Source organism: Macrobrachium rosenbergii, chromosome 7 (assembly GCF_040412425.1).
Source record: "Macrobrachium rosenbergii isolate ZJJX-2024 chromosome 7, ASM4041242v1, whole genome shotgun sequence".
NCBI lineage: Eukaryota > Metazoa > Arthropoda > Malacostraca > Decapoda > Palaemonidae > Macrobrachium > Macrobrachium rosenbergii.
Window position 1 is genome coordinate 34,637,543 of NC_089747.1, and position 14,890 is coordinate 34,652,432.

At 38.2% G+C, this 14,890-nt stretch overlaps 1 protein-coding gene across 3 annotated transcripts in view; it reads left to right on the forward strand.

The window, feature by feature from the left end:
- The window catches only part of LOC136840295 (pseudouridine-5'-phosphatase-like), a 232,969-nt gene that overhangs the window by 148,610 nt on the left and 69,469 nt on the right, over nucleotides 1-14,890 (forward strand). For 2 of the 3 annotated variants that reach the window (XM_067106982.1, XM_067106980.1), the window contains exon 3: nucleotides 3,602-3,820. The exons of the other annotated variant lie outside the window; for it this stretch is intronic. In XM_067106982.1, the coding sequence (XP_066963083.1) occupies nucleotides 3,602-3,820 (219 nt within the window). The remainder of the gene's footprint in view (nucleotides 1-3,601; nucleotides 3,821-14,890) is intronic. 3 annotated transcript variants of the gene reach the window in all.

Here is a 14,890-nt window from a genome sequence, read left to right on the forward strand (position 1 = left end):
TTCCTGCATTCTTACCTCTATAGACAATTAAGTTCTTTTGTTTTGTTAGTTACTCTAAAAGCTGTTTGTCCCAGCTGTTAGATGATATAGATCCATGTTTCCTTATATTTTATTTCACACTCAGTTAGACATTGCTGAGGACCTGGATCCTGACAGGTCTTCATGTTTTTTGAGATAGAAGTGCCTAGAATGCCATTGTAACTTTTTTGTAACTGGAACTGACATGATTTAAAAATTTTGTCTGCAGAGCTGTTTGACCATTTAGAAATGGCCTTGTAAAGCAGTTGACTATGAAAACTCTCTCTCTTGCTAGCCCTAGCACCTGCAAATTGATAAGCAAATTCCAAGCATTTTTGTGGAATGTTGGCATTTGCAGTGGAGACACTGGTCTCGAGTTTTTATGTTTCGTTTCGAGTGAAGAATGATTTTAAGGCAATTTACTGCCAAGGGTTGTTAAGATGCCAAACTTGACCTCAGTTAGGGGTAATGAGTTAGAAACATCTTTATGCTGTGTAATTAGAATGTACGCAGATAAAGCCTATTAGAGGTAATGAATTAGAAACATTTTTATGCTGTGTAATTGGAATGTACTCAGATAAATTAAAGCCTATTAGAGGCAATAATAATCCTGGAACATGAACATGCTTATGTCTAAAATTACAGTGTCTGTTTTTGCTCACTATTTCATCAGATTAGAGCATGAAAAGCTTAATCCTGATCTGTTACCTTCGCAATGCAAGAGCCATTGCTATTTCATTTTAAGAAATGTGTTTCTGGAAAATGTAATTAGTATGGTGCAGTGGCGATGTATTTGTTTTTGCTATGCATTCCCTCACAGAATTGAAAATTTCACTTGAAATTGTAGCCCTTAGTCTGCTAGTTGTAGCAGGTATACTTTTCCTTAAATGCACAAAAGAGCAGCTTTGTGGTCTTTTTCCTTAATGTTGAAGCCCAGTCTTGAGTATTGGGAAGCATGAAGGTATATTATTTGTGTAGGAGCATATCTTTGTATCAAAAGGTGTTCTTTTAGTTTTGAATGTCATTTGTTGTGTTGTTGAATCAGACACAGGGGTCTCATTAACAATGCTTCTACAAAGTTAGCTTCCTCCATAGGGCTGCTCTTGCCAAGCTGTGCTTGAGAGCCTTACTCCCCTTGAAAGGATCAATCTTCTGGAGGCAGTGCTATCCAGGAAGGATTGCAGATTAAGTAAGAATATTTTGGGTTTCATTTAAGAAACTTTTTGTTTACTTGGATGAGCAGATTTTTGTTTGCTTGCACTAACCCACCCTTTTCTCAATTTGGGAATCTGCTATCTTTAACATTAGGTAAGATTCATTCCAAATAATTTAGATTTTCATAATGAAATTTATCACTGTATGCTGTATGGATACTTGCTTACTGTTAAAGTACAACTCATCTAACCTCCCCACAACTTAGTGGGTTGTCAAGAATAATTCTCACAAGAATTAAAACATTCGAAACACCTGGTGGAGAACAGGTGAACTAGGCTGTCATCTGGGTCAGCCAAGTAATCAGTATTTTGGATGCAGACCACACCTGCCAGTGTGAAGATATAGCTATTTTTAACAGTAGAGAAGTATCCAGATAACAAATTTTTTATGAAAAATTACGCTATACATTATGCTACTGCAAGTTTTCTTATAACTGGAAAAGTAAATACAGTGTACATTTTTTAGTGTATCTGTATAAGTATATACAGCACTGTGCTTTACTACATAAGTAATGCAAGTACAGTGGACCCCCGCCTATTCGCGGTTTTGGATTTGCGGCTTTACCTATTCGTGGATTTCTCTGTGGAACATATACACATTTTTCAAGAAAAATTCTCCTATTCATGGTATTTTTCATAGAGAAATATTCACAGATTGCTGTATTTTCATAACATTTTTGTCGCTAAATGCACTTTTTGTGATAAAACTATTAAAATATTCAGGTATAAGCATTTCTAGAGGATTTTTTTGGTGTTTTGAACTGTCAAAATAGGCAGTTATAAGTGTTTTTAGAGGGGGTTTTAAGTATTTGCGGATTTGAGCTATTTGCGGGGGTTAGTGGTACGCATCCCCCACGAATACCGGGGGTCGACTGTATGGTGTTCTTTTGCTGGTATAGTGTCCAGATTTTGTAATATTGTATTATGAGAAAAGTCTTAGTGTGAATTATTTTATTTTTCTGTTGTTTGACTTGTTAACTAGAAAATTCCTCCTTTCTTACCAACTTGTTGCCAACATCATTTCATATGATGTTTGATAGAAAGGTTTTGAGGAAAAGCTGTCCATTTTATAGCTTCAGTGTTGTTCAGACAGGGTGAACAGCCAGTAACTAATTTCTAAAACCTAAGTAGTAGCAACCACAAATTCCATATGAATGTTTCCATAAATTGTGCATAAAGCCAAACATGGTTGATGAGATTGAATGTTAATGTTATTTTCAATCTTTGTGAAATGGATGTGTTTTGGATACCTAGTCCCTGTGTTTATGTAAATTATGTGGAAGAATAAAATGGTTTTAGCTAAATGGTAAATACTGTTTTATACACGTAAAAATCCTCATAATAAAGTAGCCCTTTCATAGCTTAAACCCCTAAAAGAAAAATGGTTCAGTAATTACAGTGAAATCCTGCCATTCTTATTTATAGTAAGATTATCTTGGGTAATAATTAGGATTCACTCCAGCTTGTCTTAAAATCATGTAGTCGCATATGATACAGGTCCCATGAAGAACAGATTCAGATTTGAAGGACATTGCAATACACATGATACTTTATTGAGATAGGTGTTGTGAGCAGAAACATTGCATTGTTCAGCAGACCAGTATCAGAACTTGTGATCAGCAAGATTTGTAAAGGTTAAAGTTTCTTTTTATGTAGTTGACGCCAGGAGCTGGAAATGGGTGTGGATGAATATAAAATCATTAAAGGTGTATGTAGAGAATAAAGGGACAAGATGCTTTTACATAACATACAGTAAATTTCCAAGGGCTTAAGGAAATTGTTCATTGAAGAAACCATCTTTTATAGTATTTCTAGGTGACAGATGTACAGTACTGTTTAGTGTTTGAGGACTGTAGGGAGGTTGAAAGGAAAATCTTAGTTGCCTTTTAGTAAGTAGAGGGATATAGATTGTATTATTGTCAACTTCAGTATGTTACTTGCTAAAAATTTTATAAATTTTTGTTATACCATATTTTGCCTTCCAAACCAGCGTTTTACACAAGGTCCTTAATTCTTAATTATCTTAAGATTTTACGGAAGGGTATTTCATCAAGAAATAGATATGCATGTAAGACATTTTAATTGCCATATTTTGGGTGCAGTTTCCTTTGTTGAATGTCTGGCTCTTCACCAGAAGAAATAGTCATGCTTTTATTTGATTGGATTTGTACATTTCAGTTTTATGACAGCTGTATTGTGGGTTATGATTTTTTTTCTTTCAAATTTATTGTCATTCTACTCAAATTCTGTCTTTAATTACTAATTGCTTATGTATGTATGTACTTGTTAATATTTGCTTACAAGAGAGCTATTGATTAGCCTGTTTGATGTCTCATGCTTATTAAGGTTATGCTTTTGTTCCATTCCAGACACTGTGGAGATGTACAAAATATGTTGCAACAAAGTTCTTGAACCTCTTGGGTATACAGTATCTTGGGATCATCTTATTGGAGAGATGGGTGGCACATATTTGCAAGTTGCAGAAAATATTTGTAGATCTTTCAATTTACCAGATTCTCCTGATGTTTATTTAAAAAAAGTTATTTCTTGCTTCCCTGAGGTGTTCCCAACCATTAAGTTGATGAAAGGTATAGGTTGTAAAGTCATTGTCAGTTTTGTTTTCTATACAGTATCCTTATTCTCTTTCTCTATGATTGTTTCCCAGTAGTGTTACTCTTTGAGTGTTATGTGAAGAATGACGTCTTTGTTAAACTTGTTTGCTTGCTTAATACTTAAATGGGAATTGCAGAATATTTGTGCTCTTTCAGCATTGGAAAGCAATGATTTTGATGCTAGTCTCAAAACTTACGTCTGTGACAGGTTGCTAAAACTGTCTAATCTTCTGGTATCTTCTCTTTTTACTTACTGCCTCCACATTTTTATTTGGTTGTCATATAACTTGTTAATCCTTTTTCTGTTAATCTTATACTAAGATTGATTACATTGAAGTTGTTCTTTTCTTGTTTAGTGACTACTTCAAAGTGAAGTATCTGCTCAGCATGGGAAACTTGTTTGTGATGAGTGGCAGACCCCACCATTGCATACCACTGAATTTGGTAATTAACAGTGCATTTATTTGTGCAGAGAATGTTTTCATCTCTTTCTTTTAACCTCATATATGAAAGATTATGTATCAGGATATATTCAACATCTTGGTTAGTAAGGGGTCTGAATTTTCCTTCTCTTGTGATATTAGAGATGGTAAAACAGGAAGGCGTTATCAAAAGTCTACAGTAGCTTGTGGAACCAGCATATAGAAAATATAGTAAACTCTTCTGCATAAGGAGAATTTATACTAGAAGTTATTGCAATGTAAATCAAGCATGAGAATTCTAAGGTGATATACTGTATCTATTAATGAGATAGTCAAACTTGAATAGACTTAACTGTTTTTTATATGGGAGTTTATTGTGGTTTGTTGGGCATTAATTATTGTAGATGGAGAGTTCTCTTGATAAATTTGATAAACCAGAAATACTAGTACATAATGGAAATTATATAAATAAGATGTGAAGTCATCAAGTTGCAGAAGAAGGAATTTTGAAAGTAAAATTTTAAGTTTGCATATTCTGAATAATAAATTATTGAAGGATCAGAAATATTTTACCTGTTACAGTATTTATTTTTCAGGAAGGGGGGATTCACAAAAATGTATAATTATCATAAGTATAGTAAATTAATACAAGTTCAGTTTTTAGGAGCTAAATGTGATATAAAAGATACTAAAATGTTAATTTGTGCTATAAAATGTACAACTTAAACCCCAAAATACTTTGAAAATCCATATTAATCTTTTTCCAGTGACTTCCTTTGGTATTTATTTCAGATACAGTACAGTACTTGTATACTGTATATATTCACAAGTGATTTTTTTATTAGAAGACTTTTGCAGCATAACTTGCATTTTGCTTTACATGTCATTAAACTAATTAGGTGAGCTATGTCATAAGTAATTTGGAAAGAAGAGAGATAACAAGGGTACTTGCACCTGTGGGAAATTTTAAAAGTGATAAGGAACTGATTGTAACGTAAAAAGAGTGGGAAAGCTTGAGGAGTATAAATTGTAAAGAAGCCAAAAATCTTGAACCTTAGAGGAGAATTTTAGATTACAGTACTTAAATTTGAGGAAAATAAAAGACAAAGTCATCAGAGTTTCACTGTAGATCTCCCATCTTGCTGACAAAAGCTACCATTTTATCAAGGTATTTTTCGGGTGAAAGTTACCCTTTGTCATTTCCTTTATCTGTGACTACTTGTGGCAGGTTTGACAAGTGTTGAGTTGCAACAATCATTAATGGACGCTCCCAATAGTTACCCCCACTCTTCGGAGGGTAGGGGTAAACCAGCGATAGTTTGGGTTGTCATTCTTTTGTCGATGAAACTGGCTGGTTGTATAGACAAGTGCTCTGAAGTTTGAGTTTTTTTTTCTTGGTTATCGAATTGGGTCGTCTGGATTTTGATTTGCTTTTGACAATATGGATTCTTCTTAGCATCCCTATCAAAATTTGTTAGATTTTGTAAGGTAAGTGGTTGTAAGACCAGATTGTGTTCCTTGAAGTACGATACTCACAAGATATGCATTGATCGTCGAGGAGTGATGTGTGATTCAGACAACTGTTGTGATCATTGCAAGGATTGGTCTTTGGAAGAGATAGAGAAGATGGTAAATTGATTTGGTTAAATCTAGCATTGAATTTTTGTGTAACAAGTTTGAGTCCTTTGCATCTAGTGAATTGGCATGGACAGTGTCCCCTCGTTCCTTTGGCCACTCTGTGGACGCAACCTTGCTTGTCACCTCGGCATCCCCCTGCCAACAGGCCTGGTAGTCACAGGGCTTCCAGACAAGGACTAGCATCCCAGGATGTTAAAGGACTGTGCCCTCTGTCTCCTGCCTTTGCTTCTTGGTCCTCTGTGGACAATGGATAAACGTAGATTGCTCTCGCCTAAGGACAGACATGGTAGGGTGAAAAGGCCTAGACCAAGTTTGACCCCATTGTCCCATTGTCTGAGCCTGGTAACCAACTGTGATCCATAGTGAGTACTGCCATTGCTCCTACAGCCATTCCAGTAGTAATCGTTCATGCCAAGTCTCCCATTCTGTCGCTGATGGTGCAAGTTTTGATTTCATCAGAGCTGCAGATATGTCCACGTCCGAGGTTTTGCAGCTTTTATGGACTGCCTTTCTGAAGCAAAGACTAAGCATGCCAGATCCGTGTTCACCCGTGAGTTCGTAGAGTCCTTCTAGGCATTCAGGCCACAGGAGGCATCAAGTCCTCATGCACTTTTGCACATGTCTTTGTCAAGGCCGCAAGAGGCATCATCAAGTCTGCACGAGGTGTCAGTGAATTTGCGTAAGACAGCAGGGTGTAGAGATTCTTTGAAGCTGCAGTTAGCATCAATGTTGTGGGAGTTTTTGAGTTGTAGGACAAGTGAGGCGTTAAAGACACATGAACAGCTTCATAGTGGCTTCTCCTTTGTTGGAGGGTAAGTTGCTTAGGGAAAAAGGGTTCTCGCTCCTCGTGTCTACTGTATTGTCTCTGTCTGGTGTTGAGAGAGAATTTTAGCTCCTGGTCTTGCAAGACCATCTGGTTCTGAGGCTACCTTTTTTGTCTTGGAGGAAGACTCTTTTAGAGCCAGCTTTTCCTGCCAGCCTTTACAGATTTTTGGTAAGGAAGAGGAACACTTGAAACCTGTCCCCTCAGTTTTTAAGGAACTGGTTCAGTTGTGTTTGGGCAGATATAATTAATTCTTTTCAGTTGAGGCTTCTAAGGCACCTTGCTCTCTCCGAGCTTCCAGGTTGGGGTCTGACTATTTGCCTCCCCCTTCCTTGTCGCTGTCAGATTCTGTACATTAGAGATTTGACTCTGCTGCAAAGGCTTTGCCTAGGAAAATCTCATCTAAAGGATCCTCTCTTTTGTCTCCCTTCCTGCCTGCTAGGAAATTTCTTGATTCAAAAAGCTGAAAATATGCATAAGAGCTTGGTTAACACCATCAAAGCTATGTCTTTCAGTGAAACCATGCTGAACACTGTTGAACAGTGTTTGAAGGAGTTTGGTGAACTTCTTCCTCCTTTGGCCAGGGATCTGTTTGTTAAGGCCTTTAGGTTTTTTGCTTCCCTAGCCAAGGCTTTTCTTGATGTGATAAGGGGGCTGTCCTTAGTCATAAGCAGCCTCAGAGTTGGCAGGAGAGAGCAACTTTGCTCTTTCCTGGTTCCTTCAGTCTCCCTCAGCAAACAGTCATTAGTTTCAGCTCATCCATTTGGGTAGATAATAGATGACAAGCTGTCTGTGTCTGTAGCTGCGGAGACTTAGAAAACCAAAAAATAGGACTTTTATCCACCAGTCCCAGGCCTCTAAAGGGAAGTCTTCTGCCTCTTCCCCTTCCTTTAAATGCTCTTTGGACAAATACTACCTCTTTTTCTGGGTCCTCCTTTCCAAGCTCAGGAAGGAGCAAAGTGTAGTTTCAGCAGCAAGGTTCTAGATCTCGTTATCTTATAGCAAGAATCCTAAATCTGATAAAGAATAGCTCCTCGAGCCCTCAGGTACTTTTGGTTGGCAGGTTGGGCCACTTTGCTTGAGTGTGGGAACACTTAGATGGAGACACATTGGTAAAGAAAGTACTTTTGGAAAGTTATTGCATTCCTTTCAGTAGTTCGCTTCCTCTTTCAAACCACCCCATAACCTTTAAGTCTTGCTTTTTTTTAAATAGTAGTTTTGCCAGGCCATTGAGTTACAAGAACTCTCCTAGGGTTGGCCCAGAGGATTAGCTAATAATTTAAAATGTAAAGTTATGTATTGTAAATTAGATTTTGTTTGAGAGGTTGTAGTGCTGTAAAAATTTTAAAATTATTAAAAAAAAATCTATTATTTTCAGCTAAAATTTCTTGTATTGTGTGGTATTTAAAATATAAGTTTCTTGGGCATTGAAATATGTTTTATAGATAATCCCTTCTTAATCTTGTTAAGAGTAGTTCTTTTCTATTATTTCTTGAAGATGATGACCATTCTATTAGTGTCTTTAGTAGTCCTTAATTTTGTTCGTCATGGGGGCGTTATTCCAGTCTCATTGCCATTTTTTCCCCATACCACTAAGTTATACAGAGGCAAGGTAGAGAAGAGACAGATGTTGAGTCAGGAAGTCTCTTCTCTTTTAGAAAAGGCAGCAATAGAGGAGGTACCAGCTACGTCACCAGGTTTTTACAATTGGCTATTCCTAGTTCCAAGGGCAACGAGATTAGAGGCCTGTCCTGGATGTATCCAAGCTCAGCCCCTATATCCATCTGCCCCTGTTTTCCAGGAGATTGGAGTCCATGGTCTTAGCAGCCTTGGAGAAGGGGTCTTGGAGGTTTATGGTGTACATGAAAGATGCATATTTTCATGTCCCCATTCACCAACATTCAAGAAAGTTCCTACGCTTTGCCTTTGGGGGAAAGACTTATCAATTTTGAGCTCTTTGTTTTGGGCTAAGTTCTGCACCTCAAATTTTCACCAGGGTGCTATTCCCCCTTCCCAGAGTGGCTTCACTTACTAGGAGTAAAGATACTTCTCTACCTGGACAATTGGATTATCATTGCAAAGTCCATGGAGGATTGCCCGAGGGCAAGAGAGCTAGTACTGGCTCGGCAAAAGCCCTAGGGTTACTTATAAACATTGCAAAGTCTTCTCTGGAACTGACACAAAGAGTGGCTTACCTGGGCATAGTGTTTTCTGACGTGCTCAAATAGGCAATCTCTTCTCAATTGTGAGAAAATTCTCCTCCTCAGAGAGCATGCCCGCCAAATGCTGGCTGTCTCTGTTAGGTCACATGTCTTCTCTGGAGAAGTTAGTCCCAGATGCTTGACTACAGATGAGACCACTTCAGTTGCACTTGAAGAGGCACTGGCACAGAGAGACAGCCAGTTCATGAGTTGGTGCCACGAAGCCAAGAACTGTTCCCTTACCTTTGTTGGTGGATGTCTGAAGTATTATTATTATTATTATTATTATTATTATTATTATTATTATTATTATTATTATTATTATTATTATTATTATTTAGAAGATGAACCTAGTTCATATGGAACAATCCTACAAAGACCATTGACTTGAAATTCAAGCTTACAAAGTATACAGTGCTCATTAGGAAGTAAGAGAAGGTGAAAGGAAACAAAGAAGAGATCTCATCTATTAAAAAGAAAATGTAAATTAACAAATTAATAAATAGATAAAAAGTAAGGAGAATAGCATTAGGGTAATAATGCTTTGCATCTTCGCTTGAACTTGTGAAGCTCCAATTGCACAAAGAATAAAGGACCTCTGGAACTGAGAAGTTTGACAGCAAGGCACAGTTACTGCATATTGGTGCTGTTGTTCAGTAATACAACTTATGAAAAAGTAACAAACAAGAGACCATCCATCAATGGTCCAAGTCATAACTGCTAATACTGTATTAGGAAACAGAAATCAACCACCATGAACCACGCTATCTCAAAGAGATAAATCTCTGGCAGAGGCAGACATCCACACTGGAGAACAGTACTGTATTCAAGTAAAGGAAGAACAAGTGACCTAAAACAGGTTGTACAGTATTGATTTTATCACTGTTATAAATATATGATGCCTCACAAACAATACCTAACTATTGTGCGGCATTAGGTGAAACTTTCAGTAAATTTTTCTCAAAAATAAGATATGAGTCAAAAGTTACACCTAGAATAGCTAAAGCTTTAGCAAAGTCCCATCCACCTGAAGGGGAGGATGGGGTGGAAAATCTGTACAAGATCCGCTAGTCAGTAGTGTTTTCATTTCTCATAAGTGGAGACTTTACTACACCCACAATTGTTGCCTCATTGGCATACTGAACAATCTTGTTTTCCAGGCTAACAGCCATATTGCTTGTATACAACAAAAATAATAGTGGACCAAGAACACTACCCTGTGAAACTCTAGGGACAATAGGTCTTGGTCCGCTAAAGATCCCATCAACAGCAACTCGCTGCTGCCTACCCGTGAGGAAATCTTGAAGTAATCCTGAAACATATCCACCCACTCTAAGATTTTGAAGTTTATAAATAAGTGCCTTATGATTTACTAAATTGAAAGGAGCACTTAAATCTTTTTGAATTACTCTACACTCAAACCACTTATCAAGGTTCTCTTGCAAAGGGCATGTCAAGTCTAAAAGAGCATTGCAGGTACCTCACTGCTTTTTTATATGCATATTGACTATCAGGCTTAAAAATTAAGTTTTTTGTAGCTTTGGAAAGCACAGGGAGAATAGGAATTGACCTGTAGTTACTGCAATCTGCAGATATGCCACTCTTTGGAACAGGCACTGTACAGTATTACTAAGCTTGCATTTATCCGCAAAGATACTACTTCGACATAAAAATCTATAGAATCTACTAATCTTGGGAGACACAGTAGAAACTTTTTTAAAAAACAAAGTATTGCTTGCATGGAAGTCTTTAAGAGTCCCCGAGCCCAGAACTCTCACTGTGTTTAGGTGCCTCAGACAATGCCTGAGGTGTAGTTATGGAGAATCAGGTCACCTACGGAGTGTGATCACCAGTCAAAGTGAGTTTCGCATAGACTGCAAGGAATTGTTGGATATCCAGATGGGGCTATAGGATTTGGAAAGTACAGTGACCAACAAAGTAATTTCTGTCTTCTCAGACAACTTGATGTCTCTGACATATGCAAGAAGACAAGGGGGCATGAAGTCAGAAACCTTGGTAACCATCACTGTGGATTTACTCCTCTGGACAGAGGAGAGGAATATTGTTCTAACACCCCAGTTTGTGCCTGATCGACTTAATGTTCTGCCGGACATGCAAAGTCATCTGGGACAGGTACTCTCCCACGAATGGACATTAAACCTTGCAGTTTGGGTGGCAGTTTGGAGATAGTTCGGCCAACCTCTCATCGATCTCTTTGCAACAAAGGTGTGTAATCATCTCCAGTTGCATGTCTCACCAGTTCTAGACTCTCAAACCTGGGTAATAGATGCTATAGTTCTAGACTGGACAAACCTATTTGTATATGCCTTCCCTCTGTTTCCGCTGTTGAAGGAGGTGCTCAAGAAGTTGAGGGAATCCTGGAACACCACAATTCTAATTGCGCCTTGGTGACTGAGGAGGCATTGGTTCATAGACCTTCTGGGAAACTGCATTCTGCTGCCTAAGGGTAGGGCACACCTGCCTTACACAAACTATTAGTAGCAAATGAAAATCAACCTTATTGTGATGACTGCCTGGGTCCTTGACTGTCAAACACTTACTAATTGAATGCCCCAGTCTTAGGGGCCTGAGACAAGAATGGCAGATACATCCTAGCCAGAGTCTTTGGGGAAGAAATTTATGATGCCAGTGACATTTTTAAGTTTGTATTAGAAGCAGGTCTTATGCAAAAACTATAGATTTAATTTTTATATATATATATATATATATATATATATATATTAACTAGCCATTGTCCATAGATTTTATATAGATTATGTTATTCTTAACCAGTGATATCAGCATCAGTGACCTTAGTTGTCCCAGTGTCAGAGAACATTAAATCAGTCAATCAATCAATCCTCTCATCTCAAGGGTTTAATAGAAAAATGACAACCAAAACTATCACTCTTAACCCCACCCTATGAAGAGGTCGGGCTAACCATTGGGATCATTCATTAACAATTGTTTCAATTTTAACTTGTCAAACCTGCACCAAGTACAGTAGTCGCAGATAAAACAAATGATAGAGGGTAAGTACCTAAAAAATTTCTTTTATCATAAAAATCACCATTTTTGTCACGTTTTACGTGAAATGTTTGGGAGATTTAAGAGTAGATGCCTTTCCCTGTTTTCCCATGCAATTTGTTACTAACGACTTGTTAATGAAAAATATCTAGCTCTGTAGAAGCATATTGTAAGAGGTGTCATCTGGATAGAATTTTGCGTCAGTCTTCATGCTTGGTGTAGGTTGAGGACCCTTGGCAACCCAGCTATAAGAATATCATGGTATGGGAAGATTGCATGAAATAAAGGTCATGCCATTCACTCATACACCCTATAACTTCTAACATAGATTTAAGAATATTTCCAGCAAAGGGAAGGGCACTATTTAGTGACAGAGATTAAAGAGAATGATTTTGGGTCTGATAATAGGAAAAGAAGGGGTAGGGATATTACACCAATGTTCCAGAAATAATAAGTAATTCATGTACATGTAATAGTGTATTTTTGACACACTGTACCAACATTCATCATATAACGGGAGTACCTTTGGCATCAACTGAGAACAGTGCTAGGGAAACCTTTGTGACTCGTCTGGATGAAACCTTACTTTTTTGGGGCAATGTTAAGGCAAGACATTTCAGATGTTGTGCTTTTGTTTTGGAACCTGTCTTTGGTTGTAAAGCTTTATTATTATATCATTTGTATTTCACTTTATAGTAATGTAAGTCAGAGATATGAGAATTTGGGATTTGGGCTTTTATGCTTATTTTGCCCATATTTTCAGTAAGCCTATAGCTTTATTTGAGTCTGGCTATTATAAGGTCTTCAGTTTTCTATTTCAATTTACAAGTAAGTATAATTGTTCATACAAGATATTCAACTTGTGTCTTCTCAGGTTTGCATATCAAAGCACAATATCCTGTACTGCATGATTTTCTCTTAAAATTGTTTCCTTATTCAAGGGTGGGAGTGTTCTGGGGACTTCTCTAATTCAGTCAGTCCAAGGAGCTGCTGGATTCTCCATTCTTCATAAGGGGACTTTAGGATTTTCTTTATTCTGTGGATCTTTTGGTTTTGGTCAAAGAACCACTGTGATTCCTTACTGCTTAGGTCCATGCCAAGGCAGTGGACCCCTGTGTGACAGCTACTGCTGACCTAAGTGTTATCTTAGCTGTAGCAGTAGGCCAAAAGAAAGGCAGAATGGGAGTTATAAAAAACACAAGGTATTATGTCATTCTCTTTCTGTCCCCAGGGTTCTGCCTTTTTGCCCTTGGCTTCTTCCATTTTTGCTGGCCCAAGGGCCATTAAGGATGTGGAGTATGTACAGTATTAGGAGTCTTCTCCTCTGGGGACTCCTACAAGTTTCCCCATGAGCATTTCTCTTGTGAGAGAGGCACCAGTCTTTGCTTCCTACACATGACCAAAGCACTGTGAAATGGTTGACAGTTCCCGTCATGAGTGCTCTTGTGATCAGCTGTCAGGGAGGACTTCTTTGGGAGAGTTGAGTCTGTTAGTTTTGCATTGTACCTTCAGAGGTATTGTGGAAAGGACAGCCACCTCATGAGCTTATGGTCCAGATTTTTGTAACCGGATAGGTTTGCTGTGGGTTTCTTTTGCTGTTAGTAGTTTCTGGTTCTAGCATCTTAATATACTACTAGGTAATCTGGTTATAGAAAACCGAGATGTTGCATCCTGTATTCTATAACAGTCCAAAGCATCCACATTATGGTTTTTGGTTGCTGCAGCTGGCACCATTCTGCCAGGGCCTCAGGTGCCTGAGACCAGTCCAGTATTGCTCACTAAGGTTACTGATCCTTCAGGTTTACTACCATATTTGTGCTGTTTACTTTGGTTCATAGTGGGTACTGTCTTACTGGACAGGTGCCTTTCACTGATGCCCATACTCCACGTGCCTGTGTACTGCTGGTTATGTTGACTGGTCTCTGTGCCCTTGCTGCTGCTTGGCATTTGTCCTGTGTGCAAACTAATATTGGCCACCCCAAAGCCTGTGGCCTGTGCCACTTTAGTCCACAATGTATGGCTCTGATCAGAAATGTTTGGTTTCACCATGTTGCAACAACTTTTGTTTCTGTTAGACAAGCTGGCACATTTCTCTGAAGTACAGAATGTGCATAATGCTCTTTCCCATCTTACTGGGCATGGCCCTTTTGAAAGGCATCCCTCCTTAAAGTAGCCTCGGCCAGTCACTTTCTTGCCTAAATGGATGCTGGAGTTAGAGCTCTTGTTGATGTATTTTCTCTCATAGGTGTTCTTGAATCACCTTTGTAAGATCATGGGTGAACTTTTATTTAGCTAAATTGTTTGCTCAGCCACTTTTATTTGGGATAGATTTGGCAATCTGATCTATCTCTCAGTCTGCCAGTCTTGTAGAAATGTTCTCTCTTCCTTGCATGTTTGCATTCAAAAAGCTTGTACTATACTTGGAGCAGCCAACTCACCTTTCAAGTATGGAACTACACTGCTTCTTCCAATAAGACTTTGCTTAAATCAAGTGGATCTTCATAGTGGCAAATCTCTGAGGTGTTTTTAGATTGGGCCTCTGTGTCTGGCTAAAGAACCAATTCCTTTTTTCTCTACTACTGGCCAATTAGAAGGCAATATCTTGGATATCTTTCTTACTAGCTTTAAATCCCTAGACCAAGCATTGGCAAATACAGGGATTCCCTGCTCATGAAGAACACAGATTTTGAAATTTTACCTACCCTATCGTTCAGGTTCATTTTTTTTCAGACCTGGCAGAGTGTCTCCCCATCCTCTTTGTATTTAGCTGTCACTGAAACATCTCTCCAAGCTTCCTGTGGTGGCTGTTTGGTCTATTGTTTAGCTATCCAATTTCCATTTGGACTGGAAAGCATTTCACCAGAAGTTTTTAGTTGGATTAGGTTGGGGAAGCAGGTATGACTGATGAACTATTCCTTCCCCTCCTTCACTACCT